We start from the raw sequence: 20,429 nt of genomic DNA, 5'->3' as shown, positions 1-20,429 counted from the left end.
GGGGGGGGGGGGGCTGCTTGGGGCGGCAAAAACCCTGGAGCCGGCCCTGACAGTGGTGGAGGTCAGTCTACCCAGATCTCCTCAGAGGTAGAATTGGTTTCAAATAACATCCAATTTACTACGTACTTTTGCTTTTTATTTTGGGTTCACAGATTGTAAGGCTAGAAGGGACCATTACGATCCATTAGTTTGCTCCATTGCATAACACAGGCCACAGGACTCTACTCCGTGATTCTCACGGTAACTTGTGGTGGAACTAGCGTGTATCTTCAGAAAGATGTTCAATCCTGATCTGAAGACTCCAAGTGATGGCGAATCGACCATGTCTCCTGGTCAGGTGTCCCAATGGCTAATCCCCCTCCCTGTTAAACGTGCATCTTGTTCCCACCCCCAGCCAGGCTGCAGGTTCAAACACTGCTCCACGCGCTGATTTTGCAGTGTGGTGCCTGATGCTGTGCTGTTACAGGGGCTGTCCTTGGGAAGAGTCACTCCACAAAATGCCTGGCTGGATGTGTTAGAAGCCAGTGCCCTGACGGTGCTTTGCCAAAGGAGAAGGCCTAATGCTGATGTCCTGGCCAGCATTCCCTCTCCTAGGAGAGACTTCTACTCAGTGCTTGTGCAGGGGATGTGACACCCATATCCCTTGTGGCCATTCCGATAGCTGTTTAAGATCCCAGAAGCTCTTGGAAAAGAGTAGGAACACCGCCGTGTGTTCTGACGAACTTCCCTGCCCACTAGTGTCCTCCTGCTACTAACAAAAACCTCAGCACAACTTTACTTTGCTTCAGTGGTTCCAACCTGGGGCCTTTAACGGGCTCCAGTATCCAAAGCTGCAAGTGAGCTATTGCTCAGGGCCCCATGGGTGCCCGGTCTTCCTGTGCAGTCCCTATAATCTCTAACTGGCCAGAGTGCCCCAGGCTCCACCGCAAGCAGCAATCCTGCATTGGCAGGGCCCCGTGCTAGCTTATCGATTCCGTTTTCGGGTATGTCTATGCTTGGAGCTGGGGGGGTGATTTCCAGCTGGAGGAGATGTTGTTGCACTAGGTCTCAGCGAGCTAGCAGGCTAGAAATAGCATAGCAGCGGTGATGTGAGTGGTGGGAGAGGGCTCCCTGCTCTGAATACATACCCAGTATCTCTGGGCATGCGCTCAGGGTGGCTAGCCCCTCCTGCCGCTTGTGCTAGCTCGCATCGCCACAGCAGCACGGGTTTGTCTCCTCGAGCTGGGAATCATGCCCCCAGCTCCAGGTGTAGGCATACATTTAGTGTCAAGTGTTTGGTGATGCCTGGTGTGTGACAAGTGTTGCAGAAAACAGAGTGTAATAGGTGCCTGGGATGGTCGGTTCTCTCCCGTGATAGTACAATGCAACTGGGTGGGGGTTTTTTGAACTAAGCTTAGTTAGTTGGGAGGTTAGTTAAAGCTATCATCAAGTTACAGCTGCTGTAGATCCCAGGAGGTGGCCGCAGGAACTATTTATATCATGCAAGAAAAGATCTTGTGGTTAAGGCACTGGACTGGGACTCAGGAGACATCATTAATTCTCAACTCTGCCACAGGCTTCCTGTGTGGTCTTGGGGCAGTCACTTAATCTCTCTATATAATGGGCATAATAAAGCTCCCTTTGTCTATTTAGTCTATAAACTCTTTGGAATAGGGGCTGTCTCTTACTATATGCATGCTCGACACCTAACATAATGGGGCCTTGATCTTGGATAGGGCATCCAGACACTAGCATAATAATAATTCAATAAACTCCCCAGTGTGGTTTAAAATATACTTGGTTCCTGTAGCTTGCCAGCTGGACCCTGACTTCAGTTATGCCAGAGTGACTGTACTGAAATTGGTAGAATAACTGAGAACATGTTTTAACTGTCAGGGGACCACAGTATTGTAACTGGATCCCCCAGGACAGTAGTTATCACATTGTAAGGGAGACGTTTAGCATCAACTGTAACTAATTCTCACCCTCTTGGAGGGATTAATCTAGATTACATGAGCCCAGGCCACGTGTCTGCAAGTGTTGCCCATGCATGATTCTTTGACTCCCCTAATGCCAGATTGTATAAAGTGGCAGAATTTAAACTTACAACCAGAGTGTTTGGGCTGGATGTCCTCCCAGGACAGTGGGAGACTGGGGAACAATACCGCAACTTCAGACCTGCTTGGTGCAGAAACAAGATCTGATTTTGGAGAAGAGATCGCCTCCCACCGAGAACTTTCTGATTGTAGTTTCCTCTCCTTTCTCGCAGGTAAACTAGCCAGCTCTTGACTTGAACTGAAGTTGCTAAGATCATTTATTTTCCATCTGTAAGAAAAGATAAAACATTTAAGGTCTGGATTGATGTACCGTTATTTATAAAGTTTGGCAATCTCTACCCCAGAAATAGAATGAATTAACTAATGAACTATGAGGGATGGGGAAAGTAATCCTTACTAAGTTTGATAAGTAGGAAAAATATCTTGTGTATGTTCTGGCCAGACCCTGGGGATAGCATATGGTCTATCAGTAGTATATTTAAAGGTGAGTTGAATTGCAAACTAAAAGCAAACAACTTCAGAATGTTTTACTGGATGCTTCAGATAGCTCAGCAATGAGAGGCATTCAATACAGAATAAACTTTAAATGTGCCTTTCTACAAAGTCCACTTCCTGCCTCATAATGCCCCAACATGCAGTGTCTTGGTAACATCATGCCCACCCCTTACATCTTATTGTTGTTTTGTAAAATAAGGGTTTTTCTTAGGAAAAATTGCAAAATACAATATACAGATGCTCCCCTGGTTACGGAAATCCAGACTTACGGAAAAAGTTCTGTAAGTCCCGTAAGCTTTTTTTTTTTTCTTTTTTGCATAATTGTCGGAGATACGTTCCTGACTTACGCAAAATTCGACTTACGCAAGGCGTTCTGGAACACCAAACTAGTTTTCACACAGCTTGAGTTCCAGCTTCCTTTTCATTGTTTACCAAGGACCACATTCTGTCTGGAACTCTATCCAGCAAACAGACATCTAGTGGCCAAATAATATAATGCAGATAGACCTGCATTGCAGTGGCTGTCATCTCCAGTGGAGTTCTGTGCTTTACATGATAGCATTAGCGCAGTGCATGCTGGGGCTGGAGGGGCGTAGTCTTACACAGAAGAACTTGAAAAACAGCTAGTTTTAAGCCCATTTTGTGGTCAGTGGCCCTCATAGACAGTACATAACACTGATGTATCTGGGCTTACAAAAATATTGTTTGTAGCAACCCTTTAAATAATGAGTCAAACACTGGTACCTAATCAAATGGATTGCAAAAGCACTTTTTAGCATATTAGACAGCTAATAACCAGACAACTATAGAAAAAGGCAGGTCTATTGCAGCTGTGTCAGCTGACAGGAAAACCCAATGGCTTGCTACACTGCTTGCTGGGTTACTCATATAAGGCCATTTTTCCTCATCTGTAGTTTAGTTTCTCCATAGTATGAATCACTACAAAATACACACACACACATGCGCCCCAGTGCTGTGTTGCCTTGACCAGCTTTCTCAAGGGAAACTGAGTTTATGATCAATGCCTGGTGGTTGGGTGATGCTGGGGGGAGACTTGCCAGTAGGGAGAGGGACAGACCCCCATACATCCACAATGGAAAACAATGAAGCAACAGACCATAGTCGCTATTGTGGCTATTCATTCTGAGAGAGGCACATCCAGGGGCAGAGTGTGGGTTTCCCTAGATACATGGGACCCCTTGTTTAAAAAGGATTGATCACAAGGCAGTAGTTAGTGTGATGGGGTGGTATGCTCCTTAAGAGTAGTGGAGCCTAATGGTCTGCCCACCCCATCACGTGGCAAGCCTTTAAGAGTTTGAAATGTCTGACCATATATACAAGGACTTGGGAGAGCAGAAGTCGTTCTAGGAGTAAGAAGTGTTTTGGGAGGAAATGCCATCACTGTTTCTTTAAGGGCCAGGAGCCTTACAGAGAGGGTGGGGCAAAGCTCCCCTCTCTCCCAGCCGACTGGGGATGAGTTAGGAGAAGGGGAGCAGCGTACATGCTATGCTGCCTCTTCCCTGGTAGCAGGGCAGACACCAGGAGACAGCAATAGGGTAAGGCTCGTGGAGATGCTGGAAGGCTCCTTGAGGAAAAGGGACCAGCTGAGGGGGAAGCTGGCAAAGACCCTACAGCTGGCTAATCCACAACTCCGCTTCAGAGGGGAGAACTGGGGACTCCTGCTTAAGGAAGGGCTGAAAAGGAGTAACCCAGAGACAGAACCAGGGAGAGTCCCAGAAACAGACTGCTCCCAGATGCGGGGGAGCAGAGTCTCCTGAAGGAAGGAGCCAGAGATCGCTGGCAGGGCTGGCCCTAGCCCAAATGGTGCTCCAGTCAAGGAGCGTTTTTGGCACCCCACCTCCATTTCGGTGCCACCCACACATACACTTCCACAATTACACAATAAAACAAAGTTCACAATATCACAGCTAGGCTCTCACTTCACTTCACTTAGTTCTTAATCTCATTGACTGACTGGCGACACCCCACCCCTTATCTACCCACAAGGACATGGCCCACAACATTCTAGGCGGTTCGAGGAAAATGTAGTTCTCAGAAAGTCTTTAAGGTTCCATGAGATTCTACAAAGGTCCAGAATATTCTAGGAGGTTAGTGAAAAATGAACTCACATGTGGAATACCTGAAACATTTTACTTCAAACATTCTATTTTCCCTTTTGTCGCTAACAACAAAAACAGCACCCAAGCCCGGTGTCCCCCAAACCTGGCACCCCAGGTGGTTGCCTGGGTCGCATGCCCCTAAATCCGGTCATTGATTGCTGGTTGGAGTGAGCCTGACACAACAAATGTCCCTGAGTGCATTGGGGTAAGTGCCTATTTATGCCTATGTCAGTCAGTATGTGAAACCTTGGCAAGGGGGTGTGCTTGTTGATTAAAAAGGTCTAGCCTTGTTTATAACTTAGGTGAAGAGAAGTGAGGCAGGGCTCACCTGTGGCACCATGCCTGGCCGAAAGGGGCAGACTGGGGTGACCTCCATAGCATCACACTCGGATAAGGGCATGAGAAGAGGGAGGTGAGTGGGGTAGGGTCCCCCCATGGGGGTGGCGGGTGTGAATCTTGCACTCCCTGTAGCAATCCTGTTTCTTCTGTATGTAGCTCACAGTAACAGTTACAGACTAAACACAGCCCTGCTGTAAATCCATTCGGTCTGTTTCTCTCTCATGCACACCAGTGTAAATCAGGAATGACCCCAACAATGTCAATGGAGTTACACTGGGGTAGAACTGGTGTAAGTGTGAATTTGCCCCATAGCCTTCATTGGGGTGTCCCGACCCTAATTATGAAGCCACTAGCGGTGCTACAAACATCAGTATTGTGGGGATTAGCTAATAACCCTGTGGTAATGGAGAGCAGGCAGGGAGCAGTCACTGGCTTTGCCATACCTGCCCTCTGACTCTGTAGAGGACGTGCCGTAGAGGTTGAATTCTGCTTGAACTACTTCTGATATCTGGGTTCTTCCATCGTCCTTTTCCATCTGAAGTGTTGCTGGATCTCTATCCTAAAAAACCGTAAGAAGATGGTGAACCTGCCAATCACTGTCCAGGACTGCAATCTGTGTGCCAGGCGGATCTCTGCCAACTGCTAGCCCCTTTGGTGTCCTCTAGATACAAATGCCACAGCCAAAAATGGTGGCAGAATGTCTGTCGTGTCTGTTCTAAGCCCATGGCTGCAGGGTTCCCTACGAGCTTTTGGACACCCCAAAGATCTTGCTCTGCCATGTTCATTGAAAGGGTTGGACAGGGGCCTCCCTACCAATGCCAGTCCCAGGAGCGTTTCTCTTCCCCTCCTTGCCCCTCACCAGCTGTTTAATACAATCGCACACCGATGGCACATCAGGCAGTGAAGTGGAGTCTTTTGGCAGAAGGGGCTTCCAGTCCCTGATCTTGCACTTAACCCTGATTCTCCGCCCACCATGGAGATGTGCACTGGACTGACCTTGAAGAATGAATCCAGGAAGCTCATGTGCTTGGGGATCCTCCGCAGCATCATGTTACTAGGCTCTGCCACTATGTTGTTGTTTTGTGTCTCTGACCAAAGCTACGTGGAGAAATGCAAGCAGCACGTTAACAGAGCCACTCCGTCACTTGTGACCTCTTGAGTGATTGGTCCTGTGTGAGAGTGTTTTCCAAGTCCTAACTTCGGTCTTCCTTTCTCATCCCCCCTCCCTCTCCATCAGTTGGACTCGGTGCTGCAGCCCCACTGCAGGGCATGCCCTTTGATCCTCTAGCTCATGGATTCTCAATGTGGGGATCAAAACAGGGACCCCAGTGGCATGTGACCATCCACCCTTCCTATACTGGTAGAGGAGAGGTGGGTCCTGGCTAGATATGGGAAGAGTCCCAGGGTGGAGGGGGCCTGATATGAAACAAGCTAAAGCAGTGATCCTCAGCCAATGTCACACTCTCTTTGTGGACACGCTAAAGCACAATCCATGTTCACTTACTCAGGGGTGAGCATTCAGTTCTGTCCTTAAATAACCTCCCACTCCACCCCCAAACTCCGGTAATGGCCTTAACTTGACTGTGAGCTGGCATGTTTATTTCTGTGGTTTTGGGACATTTCTGTAAGTGGCTTTTTTTTTCCCCGCCCCCAGAGCAGTCTCTGTGCTGTCTCCTGGTTACCCCTGTAGCTGTAGATCTGTCTAGTGGGGACCATCAAGAATCCGCAGGACTGGGGGAAGATTATAAAAAGCGAAACCAGAATTTAGTGCAGTGAGTCACTGAGGGCCGCTATTTGGGCCAATCAGGTCTGCACTCTGATCTGTAGGGAGGAGGGCGTGTTTATTCACTTGGCATAGAGCCTGGGAGAAGACCCTGAACAGGACTTCTAACCCCACTGTACCAGAGTCAGACTGCTCTCTGTCCTCTGTCGCCGTACTAGCTGGATATTTCCTTTCCGTTTTTTTAACCATGCTTAAGTTGTCACCCGAAGCAGATGTGAAGAAAGAAAATAACATCTCTGAGAATCAAAGGTCTGTCCTGAAAAACACCATGCTGTCTTGTTTTAGACTTGCAGTCTCTGTAATTCGTGCATGGGCTAGTGGTTACAGCAGGGTATGGGGAATCAGAACTTTCTTCTTGACTCTGCTACTGTATGTAGAAGAACCCAGAGCAAGTCACCTTCCTCCATTAAGTCTCCAATTCCCTCTCCCTAAAGTGCTTACCTGCCTACCAAGAGTGGGACAAAACTAACTGTCCTGGAAGAGCTTGGAGATCATTGGAGGAAAGGTGCCACATTTGTGCCAAGTAATAGGATGATTTTGTAGCATGCTCACTGGTGCAATTGTGCTGCCACCTAGTGGGGAGTGTGCCTCAGAATCAATTCACTCACAGGTGATGAAGTGTCTCTGCTAGTGGAGTCATAAATATTATTACCTGGTGTCAGAAGAAAAACCTGTTGCTTTTGCCAGGCTCACTTCCCCCAGCTAAGCAATTAATACAGTATCAGATAACAGGAGAAGATGGCAATGAGTCGGTGACAATGCTTAAAAGTTTGCAGTCCTGAAAATCCTCGTCTACGGTACAGGAACTATCCCCTACTGCCAATGGATGTCAGCAATAAGTGCAGTTGTCCCAGTTTAACTGCAAGAGTAGCCAAGCCCACACCATGTTCTAGCATCGTTTCAGAAACTGGTTTGTGCTTGGCTATACTCGCAGCTGAGTCATGGTCCACACCCTGTTCAGCTGCACCCATGGGTGCAATTATGATAGTGTAAGCAACACCTAAGAGCCACTAGCTCACAAAGGGGGCTTTGCTGATTTGGTTGTGTTTGTTCTGAATTCCACTGGGTCTCTGCTTCCCTTTCACATTTATCTTATTTTTAAATTCCTGCGTCTCCCATTGCTTAACCCCATTCTCCTGCCTCTCCCTCCAGCCCCAGGCTTGGTTTTCCTCTTGAATCTCAAGGAGTGAATTCTAAAGAGTCCAGGCCTCTTTATCCCCTTCTCTTAATGGGATGGGATGCACTTTGCAGCCCCTCAGAGCTGCTGAAGAGCATACCCCTCACTGATCCCGCAGGTCATCCTGGGTTGCTTCACTCTTTACATATTGGGGATCCATCTGCCTTATTCGTGACTGATTGGAAGGTTTGAAATATAATCTCCACCCATTAGTTCAGCTCTGGTTCTGCTTATTTCACTAGGGTGTGTCACGTTTTGACTTCAAATTCCAAAGGATCCCCCACTCCTCTCTTAAGGTGCCACAAGTACTCCTGTTCTTTCCACTCCTCTCTTGTGTGTCTGCATGAAGATGCCCATAAACAAACAGGGCCATCTGCTTTTCCACCACTTTGTTTGTTTTGCCTAAAGTCACAAACGTTGATTTTAAAAACAGAAGGAAGCTCGGCCATGTGGGGAGAAATAACATGTGAATTCCATATGCAGCAAAGCCTTATTGGATATCTCCCCCTAGTGGGCAAATGGTATAATGAATCTAGGGGTTGATTCTGCTCCTATTGAAATCAATGGCCAAATTCTTATTAACTTCAATTTTGCAGGATCAGCTCCCTCCTTAGCAGTGACGATTATGGACTTGCTTTCAGCCAGTGCGGGATTCTGACACCTCAGCAATGCTGGGTTTATTTATCGAATTTTATCTTTTTTGGCTTTTGTCACTGGCATTATCTAAATTGCTGAGGTGCCCTGATCTGGAATACTGTGTTCAGTTCTGGCCATCCAGCCTCAAAGGATACCACAAAATTAATTACGGTCAGAGACAGACGATGAGAAACATGGCAAACCTTCCATGGAAGCAGAGAGTTTGTTTGCCTTAGAGAGGAGAGGAGTCAGAAGGAACATGTGAGACTGTACAAAGCAATGAACGGTACCGAAAAGGTAGATCAGGAAAGTGTTACAAGAAGGGCAAATAAACAGGAGCAAAGGTACAGGCAATGAAATGGAAAGGTGGCAAATCTGAAACTGCTCAGAGGAGATATTTTTTTCCACACACACGCTGCAAGGTTAAGCTGTGGAACTCACTGTCACAGGATACTGTTGAGGGCTCAAAAAAGGGAGAAGAGGTCTAGATGATTAGCAAGAACACCCTGAGTTACAACACTAAGGATGTTAAACAAACAAGAAATTGGGAGGTGGGTTATCCCATAACTGCCTACTGAAGGCTTTCTTGCATCTTCTTCTGAAGCAATGGGTACAGGGCCCAGAAGGGGTATCTGCACTTTTGTCTATTGCACATAGACAGACGTGTGTTTATGGTGCTGGCACTAGCGCACTAAAAATAGCTGAATCGATGTTGCGGCAGAGGCTTGCGATAGCCACCTGAGCTTGGACCCAGGGTTAGGGTGGGCTTGAGCTCACATGGCTAGCTCGAGCCTCTGCGGGCGCCACGACGTCCACATGCTAGCGTGAGCCCCACTCACCCAAGCCTGTCTGCCTGGGGTGCGAGGCTCCCTGCCAGCTGCAGTGTAGCCATACCCAGAGCCTAGACTAGCCGGATGAGCGCTGGTCCGACCCAGTCCGTTAGTTCCTAGGATCCTCTAGTCCTGTTCTGGGGCGAAGAGGGTGGATGGTCCATAGCAGTCCCCTTTGCAGGGTGGTCCTTAGGCCAAATCCACGGGCTTTCCAGCCACTTTGTGCCACCAGAGCAGGCCCCAGCACCTGCCTCTAAGCCTACAGAGAAGTTTTGTTGACTCAGCACCAGGGCCGGCGCTTCCACTAGGCGACCCTAGGTGGTCGCCTTGGTCGGCAGGATTTGGGGGATGGCATTTTGCCGTCCTCAGCGGAAATTCGGTGGCGGGGGGTCCTTCCGCTCCAGGTCTTCGGTGGAAATTCGGTGGCGGGGGGTCCTTCCGCTCCAGGACCCGCCACCAAAGTGCCCCGAAGAGGCGGAGCGGAAGGACCCCCCGCCGCCGAATGCTCAGAGGAGGAGCGCTGCTACCTTGGGCGGCAAAAACCCTGGCACCGCTCCTGCTCAGCACGTATCTCCTCTCTCTTAATGGGTTTTAACTCCTCTTTCCACAGCTCTTCTGAGTCCCCTCTGCATAAGCCACGCTGCCAGATATGGGGGAGTCACAGCAAAATGTGCCCAGCTCCCCATGTGCCCTTGCTGCCTGAAGTCACGGGCACTCCAGCAGCCTGTGGGCTGTGTGGCCCAGCTAATCCAGCTCTGCCTTCTGTTCCTCACCTCATGTCTCCGTAACTGCTGAAAGAGCCACCCTCAGCTGACCTGCCCCATGCAGAAACCTGCCTTAAAGGGGGAACGCCTCAGCTGCTCCTTACAAATCTATTTCCAATTGCAGGGGCGGTATTTTGCAGTGATATAAGGGCAGCCCTGGCTGTGACCTGCCCCCACATGCACCCCCACGCTATCCCCACCCCCACTGGATGCCTTCTGCCTGAGCTCTGCTCTGTAACCACATTACATCAAAACTGAGCCATCCAGGGCACGCAGCGCTGTGAGTTTCCCTGGCCTGGGGCCACGCGTGCCCATTGCCTAGCTTCCATCCGCTTCTGGATTAGAGCGGAGCTGCATACCACATACCATTGCTGTAATGCAATTTGCAGATTCCCCAGCACTACAGGCTCAAACCTGTTCCAAAGTTCTCGCCCCTCTGCCAAGGTTTCTGTGCCAAATGAGAGTTCTAATTCCCGAACAGGAGACACTGTGCTTAGCTAGATTGGCTTTGGAATTTCACACACACATGCCTTATAATAGGGCAGCTGTCCAGGAGGGGGCTGAAGGCTGGATTCTAATACCAATAAAGTCAATGGGAATTTTGCTATTGGCTTCAGTGGGAACCAGCCCAAACTCTAATTTTGCACCTTTCTTATTCTTTTCTGCTCTTGTCTTTTGCCTGTGACTTGCTCCCTCTCCAAGGCTTATGTGCATTTTAGCAGACAGTTATCTGCAGGATCCTTGTCTTTTTGGCCCCTATTCACACTGGTATAGAAACTGATAGCTACAATAGTGCTGGAACAAGGCTATTACTAGCAGGGCTCTAGCACACTTTCCCTGACCAGCGTGTGCAAGTGTTGGTGTTTTTATTTTGTCTGAGATCTGTGTTGTAAAACCATGCTATGGATTACATAGGCTGCATAGTTAAGCACCTTCATTTTCAGTTTAAACTGATTTTTACTGAAAAAATCCCGGGTTCTTCAGTGTTGTTTAGTTTTTTCCAATTTTCACCCTACTTTTGTATCATTCAAATATATAAAAAATAACCGTTTTATTAGGAAAATGCAATACGTTGCGTGAGCTGTATGTATTACGATAATTCATTAGTCTGTGTGTATATGCAAAGCTGCCCGTTGAAGTAAGGCTATGTATTAGTCTAAAAGAGACACACAGTAAACAAACAGGCACGCACACAAGCTCTGAGGTGCGTGCACATCTGAACATACTGATGAATCTCACGTACACATTTCAAGCTGTTAGCAGATAATGGTTTAAAAATCTGATCCACTAAAATGGGAAGAAAACGAAAATCTCTATCAGAATATGTTTCAGAACACAAGGAAGTATTCAAAAGTGTTCAAAAAACAGGAGAAAAGGATGAAGTTGAGTGTATGTGCTGCAAATGGTATGGCCCAATTATTAAATGTAAATATGTATAGGATGATAGTTCTAAGACTACAACAGTAAACTGTTTATTCAAATGAAAATTTTTATTTGGGCATTAGAGATCTATTGTTTTCTTAAACTCACAGGTAGCATTGTGTTTTTAGTTCTGCAGCAAACCACAATGAATTCCATTCATCAAAGCATTAATCTACTGAATACCTTTTTCCCTGTCCACCAAAATAAACCCCAATATTTACCCAGAAAAAGGTTTTTCCACTGATTTTCACCTGTTTTTGTTGCTGTGGTAATAAACACTGATAAACTCCCAGGAAAAATTAAATGAAAATAAAAAAACGAATGCCCCTCTGCATAGTTTATGTTTGGCTTGCATGAGTCTCATTCAACAAAAGGAGATCCTATTAAAACTGGGCATGGAAACTGAATACTGCGAGCCATAACCTTGTTTAAACGTGACTGGTTAGAGCAGTTATTCTCCCAGTGTGCACATGTGTGAGTGTACACACATACTTCCGTTCAGCTTTAAAAGCCCTGTAATGCCCTATACCCTCTGAGAAATTCCATTCTGAATCGTCAACATTCTTGTGTTTCCCATGATGGTGTCTGTTAAAATATACACATGAGAAGGTGGGTGTGAGGCAGGGGCAGAGGGAAGAGAGGGACCAACAGGGAGAGAAGAAGAGAAAATGCAAAGGAAAACAAACTGTTTCCCTATGGGACAGGTATTTATGCACATCCAGTCTTATTTTAAAAACCAAGTATGTTTTGTGTGTATGTGGAGGTGGGGGGATTTAAAAGCAAATCCCCATCAGATGCGCTTCAGGCAGTGATTTAATACATTAAATAATTTAATTTAAAATTAAGAGTGTCACAGTTCACTTGCAAGTTACAAAATGGAGTTCTGCACTAAAGAGACATTTTTATGCACAGTCGTGACTCCAGCTAATAAGAAATCCCTCCCTCTCCCCTCTCTAGTTGCTCCTCTCTAAGATACCTGAGCATGCATGTGAATGAATTTATCCCACCTCTCCCCTGTGAAGTAGGGAAGTATCATTAGCCCCATTTCACAGATGGGTAACTGAGGCACACGGATTAAGCAACTTGCCCAAGGTGTCACAGTATGTCTGAGGCACAGTCCGGAACTCGGCACTTATCTGATGAGTCCTAGGGCTAGTGCTTCCCATGAGACCATCTAGATATGTGCCAGTTATCCTTAGCAGCAGCCCTACAGCAAGGAGGCCTCTTGATCATTGACTGCTCTTCTGGTCCTCAGTGTCCAGACCTTGCCATGTTAACCATGGCAGCTTAGTGAGGCCCTTGACCAGAAGCTAGTAGACTGGGCACCCTTTCTAGCCATGTACCATTAGGATTATACTGAATATCTCTGTAGCCTGTCCCATCCCAGTGATACCTGACATCCTTTCAGGTCTATACCGGCGTCACTGTCGAACCTTACTGAGTTTGGGGTGTCTAGCTGCTCACATTACATGAGGCAATTCAGTCGGAATCCTGTTGTAGGAAGACACTTTCAGCCTGAACCTTGGAGGTACTGATCTCCAAGCAGGCAGACTGGGGTGCTGCTATTGTTTTTTGTAAGTCCACAGCAAGAGGCAAGGATCTGGGTTTGAACTAGAGGGTGAACTGCAACTGTTCCATGACTATGAACCTATAGCTGGCGAAGTCAGTAGGAGTCTTTCCATTGACATCATGGGCTTTGGATCAGGCCCTCAATTGGTGAATAAGAATCATAGAATCATAGAATATCAGGGTTGGAAGGGACCTCAGGAGGTCATCTAGTCCAACCCCCTGCTCAAAGCAGGACCAATCCCCAACTAAATCATCCCAGCCAGGGCTTTGTCAAGCCTGACCTTAAAAACCTCTAAGGCAGGAGATTCCACCACCTCCCTAGGTAATCCATTCAAGTGCTTCACCACCCTCCTAGTGAAAAAGTTTTTCCTAATATCTAAGTTTTACCTAAACCTCCCCCACTGCAACTTGAGACCATTACTCCTTGTTCTGTCATCTGGTACCACTGAGAACAGTCTAGATCCATCCTCTTTGGAACTCCCTTTCAGGTAGTTGAAAGCAGCTATCAAATCCCCCCTCATTCTTCTCTTCTGCAGACTAAACAATCCCAGTTCCCTCAGCCTCTCCTCATAAGTTATATGCTCCAGCCCGCTAATCATTTTTGTTGCCCTCCACTGGACTCTTTCCAATTTTTCCACATCCTTCTTGTAGTGTGGGGCCCAAAACTGGACGCAGTACTCCAGATGAGGCCTCACCAATGTCGAATAGAGGGGAATGATCATGTCCCTCGATCTGCTGGCAATGCCCGTACTTATACAGCCCAAAATGCCATTAGCCTTCTTGGCAACAAGGGCACACTGTTGACTCATATCCAGCTTCTCGTCCACTGTAACCCCTAGGTCCTTTTCTGCAGAACTGCTGCCTAGCCATTCAGTCCCTAGTCTGTAGCAGTGCATGGGATTCTTCCGTCCTAAGTGCAGGATTCTTCACTTGTCCTTGTTGAACCTCATCAGATTTCTTTTGGCCCAATCCTCTAATTTGTCTAGGTCCCTCTGTATCCTATCCCTACTCTCCAGCGTATCCACCACTCCTCCCAGTTTAGTGTCATCTGCAAACTTGCTGAGAGTGCAATCCACGCCATCCTCCAGATCATTAATGAAGATATTGAACAAAACTGGCCCCAGGACCGACCCTTGGGGCACTCTGCTTGATACTGGCTGCCAACTAGACATGGAGCCATTGATCACTACCCGTTGAGCCAGACGATTTAGCCAGCTTTCTATCCACCTTATAGTCCATTCATCCAGCCCATACTTCTTTAACTTGCTGGCAAGAATACTGTGGGAGACCGAATCAAAAGCTTTGCTAAAGTCAAGGAATAACACACGTCCATGCTGTGCTGCCCAGTGCAGCAGTCTGGGAGCTGACCTTGTTCGTGAAGACAGAGGCAACCTTTGTTGGTTCGTTTACGATAGAGGATCCCACTAAGAAGCACAAACCCAGAGATCAAAACCATCAAGAACTGAGGAGGAGACGGAACAAGGGATAGTGGCCTCCAAACAGCCAGAATTAATACATAACCCTTCGTGAGGTTCTTGTCAACATCCTGGAAGCAGGAAAGACTCGTATCAACCTGGCATATTCGCTGCTCATATACTGACCAAGAGCAAAGTCATGATGTGACCGAGCCTTGCAACAAAGGTTTTGCCTGTTTGGAATAATATGTAGAATTGTTACTGATCCACAAAACATCCTAGCCCCCCAAGAAGGACCGGGTTTCCTGGCTTCGGGCAGTTACTGAGCCTTCCTGTTAGGTGGGAGCACTCTACTCAAAATATTGTCCCACAAGGAGTGGATTAACACGGCGACCATGCAAAGAACAAAATCTGATCTAATAGTGCCCCCGGCGATGCTGCCAACCTGTGACAAATGAGATTTTAAAAGGATGCTGTTGAGTTACAAATCTTAGATTTTTAGGGGTGGAAGAAAGCAAATTGCTTTCCCTGGGTTACTAATGTAGGTTATTAGACTTGAAAAAAAATTAAAAATCAAACTCAATAACTGACTTATTACCTGTTACACCATTTCCTTTTCTTTACTCAGACTGGAGAATGAAAATAGACTAGTCATTTCCCCTTCTTAGTTCTCATTCACCAGCCCAATACTGTTGTGTTTGGGTTGCAAACAATGCCGGGGAGGTTTAAATGTAAACACAAATCTTTGAATTAGATCAATGGCATGGAGAAATAAAGCTTGGGAAACCATCGCCATGGAAGAAATGACAGATTGCTTTATACTGGGATCAAGCAGATCTTAGTGTATGGTCACTGTGTTTTTACTTTTGAACAAAATAAATACAGACAACAATAAGAGGCTCACCAAACACAAATGGGCCTTTTAAACTTGACAAATATAGAGGGGGAAAGCAGATGAGGAACAGGTCAAATTATTCCTATATGAAGGGATATACATAGCAGTTGATTATAACTTACATGTGATTTACAAAGGGAAAATAGCAGAAGAAGGGAACACTTCCAGAAAGTCTCCTACATGGAAGGCAGAACAACTATTTACATTTGGACACTATGTGCAGCGAAGGGTAACTAGACTTTTATTTGTTTTGTCAATGTCTAGAGGTCTAAGTGCCTCTCATGTAGATTTTTGGTAAAGGTTAAATAAAGTGGAATTAGGAGGTGAGAGATACATGGAAATGGTTATCAGGGGTTCTCAAACTGGGGGTCGGGATGCCTCAGGGGGTCGCGAGGTTATTACATGGGGGGTCGCGAGCTGTCAGCCTCCACCCCAAACCCCGCTTTGCCTCCAGCATTTATAATGGTGTTAAATATATTAAAAAGTGTTTTTAATGTATAAGGGGGGCACACTCAGAGGCTTGCTATGTGAAAGGGGTCACCAGTACAAAAGTCTGAGAACCACTGATTAAGATTGATTGTACTGGTGCAGAAGTATGAGTGTGTTAGGTAAGGTTAATCAGGATAAACATATACATAATTTGATATTGTTTTTCAGTATGTTAATGATAATATGAAAAGTGTGTTTTTAAACAAGCTTTTCATTAGAATTGGGGGCAGGGTCATTTCTATGCCTGTTTGATCTTGCAAAACCTCTTTATTATTTATTAATCATTTATTAATAATTTATTATTATAAACCTCTATTTAAAGGCCCCACCTGAGAGCAGGACCCCATTGTGCTTGGTGCTGTATGAACACATACTAAGACACAGCCCCTAAAGTGTGTACACTCTAAATTAGACAAGACAGACAAAGGGAGCATTATTATCCCCATTCAACAGATGAGGAACTGAGGCACAGAGAGACTAAGTGATGCAGCCATAGTCGCATAAGGTGTCGGTGGCAGGGCCAGAAGTTGAATGCACAGCTCCCTAATCCCAGGTCAGTCAACCTCTGAACCACAAGACCATCCTTCTTCTCCAAAAAGACCCAAATTTGTGGGACTAAACTACCAGATTGTAGCCGTAAAACCTGTAAAGAGACACTGACTTCAAAATTCCTTCAGCTGAAGAGTGAGAGATGTTAAAAATCGTTAGCCCAAATGAGCGAGTCTCTCTCAAGAGGCCTGATCAAACACGCGCTAACGTCCATGAACAGCCTCCCCTTGCCTTCTGTGACCTTTGGATCAAGCGCTAACGGAGTGAGACTTGGCAAGTCTCCTGCATTCTTAGAGTTCTTTCTAAGCCGCAAGGTGCAACCTAAAGCTGTGCACCCACTCTCTCCAGCCATGTGGCAGACTCTGCATGTATGGCACAGAAACTTCCGTAAGGCCTGGCCACTCACTCTTTCTTGATAGATCCATTTCTCCTGGAAGATTTACACTGGCTCCTAGCCACATTTCACCCCATTCTAATTGGGCTATAACCAGAGCTACAAACTTGACTCTGGGCTCAGATTTTGAAATCTCCAAAATCTGTGGGTGTTTGAATCTGGGCTTCCGGCTCAGGACCATCTTTTCTGTCTGTCACACGCAAAATGCTTGGGCACTGAATATGGTCGAGTAAAGAGGGTGCAATAGAGGAATATACATGATGATACATGTTCCTTCTCCTCTCCCCCTCCGCTCTCCTTGAATTAGCCACTTGGTTGCACTGCTCCTCTGGCTTTATGTACTGATGATAATAAAGTAATTGCTTGTGACAGGCGCTGTTCTTCCCTGATTCAGCCATACACCTTTCCTAACCTTTTCTGCTAAACTCCCAGAGTGCAGCTGCACAGGCCTCCCCCTGAGGCTCAAGTGACTGACATCTCTGTCTGAGGGACACGGCTTCAGCTTAGAGCGTTTCTCTTTTCCCAGAGAGGCTTTCACAGCTGATCGCCGCTCAGCATCCCCAGGGAGGCAGGCATGGACTATAAGGGTAAATAAAGAGGTCTTCTCAAATCTGCCCCCTACTCCAGGCCAGCCACCGTCTTCATTTAGACCTGGCTGGCTCACAGGAGGGGTGGATGGCTTTTCGTTCCCATCCTAATTCTCATTGCTTGTTGGGGCAGGGAATAAAGTGGTTCAGATTCCCTGTAGTGTGTACCACTGCCTGTTACTGGACAGGATCGGTCACGCCAGCCCCAGCGTGTATCGCTTTGCAAAGGCCTCGCCCTCTGTTGCCTAGGGCTTGCAAAGAGAAGATGTCACTGCCACTTGAGCTCTGAGCAGTAGGCACAGTGCATGCCATGGATGAATCTGCTGGATCTTTACTGCTTACCTTCCCCCTGCCCAAACTCGGCAACGTACTTAAGCACGGGCCTACCTTTAAGCGCATGGAGAGTCCCACTGAAATCAAAGCTTGAAGTTAGACCCGTGTTTAAATATCTTATTGAATCAGGGCCTGAATGAGCTGTGGGGGAAAGGATCTGTTCAGTGCCCAGCCAGTAGAGGGCTCCCTAATCCCTAGCATCAGGTACAGGAAAAGGAAGCAACATCCAGAAATATCAGGGGATGAGCAGCAGCTTGGAGCCAGAGGTTATGTGGGAGCAGGGAGTGTCGCCAGCTGAGGCTGCTTGCTTAGTATCACTTGTTTAGCATTGGCACGGTGTAATGCACCCAATAGTTGTGGTCCCTGCCTGCAAGAGCTTGCAATGCGAAGGAAAGCTGTGCAGAGGACAGGAAGCACTGGGAGAACCAGCAATGACTGTCCTTCCGGTGTGACTTCAGTTTTAGCCACGCTACCTCTCTCCTCCTTCAGTGTCTTGCGAGCCCCATGTCAGCAAGGAGGGGAGCACAGAGGGTACTGGCATGGCAAAAAGACTGGCATGGGCAGGGCGTACGGGGCAGCGCAGTGAATCGTGTCAGTTCTGGGAATGACCTAGCTGTTTGTGGGTCAGAAAAGCAGCAGGGCATTTCTTGTTTTTATGCTATAGACAGGTGGCTGGGAAGAGAATCTGTGGAGAATGGTTCTTGGGTAGAGGAATCTGCAGGGAAGTGACCAAGCACCAGCTGGAGGAATGGAACACCCAGCCTCTAATGAATTACAGCATGGGAGTGACATGGACTCAGATCTCTGGCAGGCATGCGAGCCTCCCCCAGCAAGGGCAGAGCGAGTTCAGAGAGTGCCACAGAGGTGAGGCAGCATGCAAGGCTGCCTCTGAGCCCGGCTCCTTCTGGTGCTGTCTCCTGGAAACGGGGCAGCTCTACAGTGAGGGTGGCTCACACTGACAGCAAGGAGCAGGGTGAGGCTCACAACCCCTCCCGCGGCATGTGCTATTTCTTTGCCTCTACCCCTGCACCACAGGCACCCCCCTTTGTACACCATGGCCCTGACCCTGCCGGGAATGGAGGTGGCAGGGGTCATCATTAGGCTTCTGGGAAGGGAACTTCCCGGGCCATCCCTCCCTGTCTCTAAGGCTCCACCCAGGAGGAGGGATGAGTAGCCCCCATCCCAGCAGGGGGCCATGTACTCAAGGCCCTGAGGGATGGCAAAGAGTTTGCAGGGAAGCAAGGCTGGAGATCAGGGTAGTGGGTGACTAGAATCAGGGCCCGGGTGTGTGTGGATGGGGACAGCGTGGTGGGAAGAGGGGAGAGCTTGTAGGATAGTGGCCACCCCTTTACAGAGTGGGTGGGGTTTCTGTCTCTGGGGTGATGTGTGTGTTCATTTCGAGAGGATGCTTTGACAGTGCTAGTATCCTTCTCTCCCTGCTGATTGGGCTGTTAAGTCACGGGCCAGTGGATTTATCTGTAGAGCAGGCAATTTAATCTTATCCTAGTCCTGATGCCTGGAGACTGTGCAGCCTTCATCTCTGACCCCTAGTGTCTTTCAGTCCCCCCTCCCCTCCTTTCTCCCTCTGTTTCTTTGCTCTCACTCACTTGCTCTCAGCTCTCTAAAGCTTTAGTTCCTACCTCGAAACTCTCAGTTTCTGGCTTATCATCCTGCTTCACATTGGCCTCTGTTTCCTGTGGCGCTCGGAGGCCTTGGGCAGGTCTCCCAGGCTGTGACTTCTCCAGCCTCGCGATCTCTTTGTACAGTTGCTGCACCAACAGCTCTGATTTGCAGAGTTTCTCCTTCAAGACCTGCATCTCCTTTTAAAAAAAGGAAAACTGTAAATGCCAAAGCCAACCACTTGGGGCCATATTCCCTGCTGGCAGCACCCCCAGCAGCCCTAGTTCCAGCTCCTATGCTGCTGCGTGACTCTCATTTTTATCATGGGACACTTCACTCCCTCACCATCAATATTTGCGCCGTTTCCCAGCTGGTGGAATGAGCCTGGATGGTGGCGATCGAATTGGCCTCAGGCCTGTAATGACACCCCGCCCCCGTGTTGGGCTGTCAGCAGGGGTTGAACCCGCTACCTCTAAAGCCCCAGTCACTACCACAAACACACTCTCCTGTAAGCGGCAAGCTACAGCTCACCCAGAAGGAGAAAGGAGATGGACAAGTGGTTTGGCCAATGAAAGGTCAGTCCCAAAAAACATAGTCTGTGTCCCACATGTAGTCTTATTGATGGATGAGTGTATTGATTACTGATTAATCTCTTAGACTGCAGCAGTGCGCTCCTAGGGTCTCTTAATGCTAATAATATTCCTGATGTTGTAGCCCTCAGGAGACTGAATCTTTAACCAATGCAGTCTAAGAGGTTAATCAGTACACCCATCCATTAGTTCACACTAGCCAGGCTGCAGGTAAGACCCCCCGCATCCCACTCACCTGAGGGTCTTGGACTAGACTGAACATCCAGGGCACAGTCCATCTTCTCACAGCTCCCTACATATTTTCTTACGTTCAGTCTATAATAGCTGGAATGGCCTCAGTGCAGAGCATTGCATGGGCCCTGTTGTTAACCATGACAACGGCTACC

General features: G+C 47.6%; 1 protein-coding gene across 1 annotated transcript in view; it reads right to left on the bottom strand.

Moving 5' to 3' along the window:
* Positions 1-20,429, bottom strand: part of LMNTD2 (lamin tail domain containing 2) — a 57,464-nt gene that overhangs the window by 17,758 nt on the left and 19,277 nt on the right. The window contains 4 exon segments of the mRNA XM_026657630.1: positions 2,087-2,304; positions 5,434-5,549; positions 5,987-6,088; positions 19,474-19,653. Coding sequence (XP_026513415.1) covers positions 2,087-2,304; positions 5,434-5,549; positions 5,987-6,088; positions 19,474-19,653 — 616 coding nt within the window.

This window comes from Terrapene carolina, unplaced genomic scaffold (assembly GCF_002925995.2).
Source record: "Terrapene carolina triunguis isolate 2854851 unplaced genomic scaffold, T_m_triunguis-2.0 Scaffold250, whole genome shotgun sequence".
NCBI classification, from domain to species: domain Eukaryota; kingdom Metazoa; phylum Chordata; order Testudines; family Emydidae; genus Terrapene; species Terrapene triunguis.
Note: the sequence above shows the minus strand (reverse complement) of the source record. Positions and strands in the feature narration are given on the sequence as shown.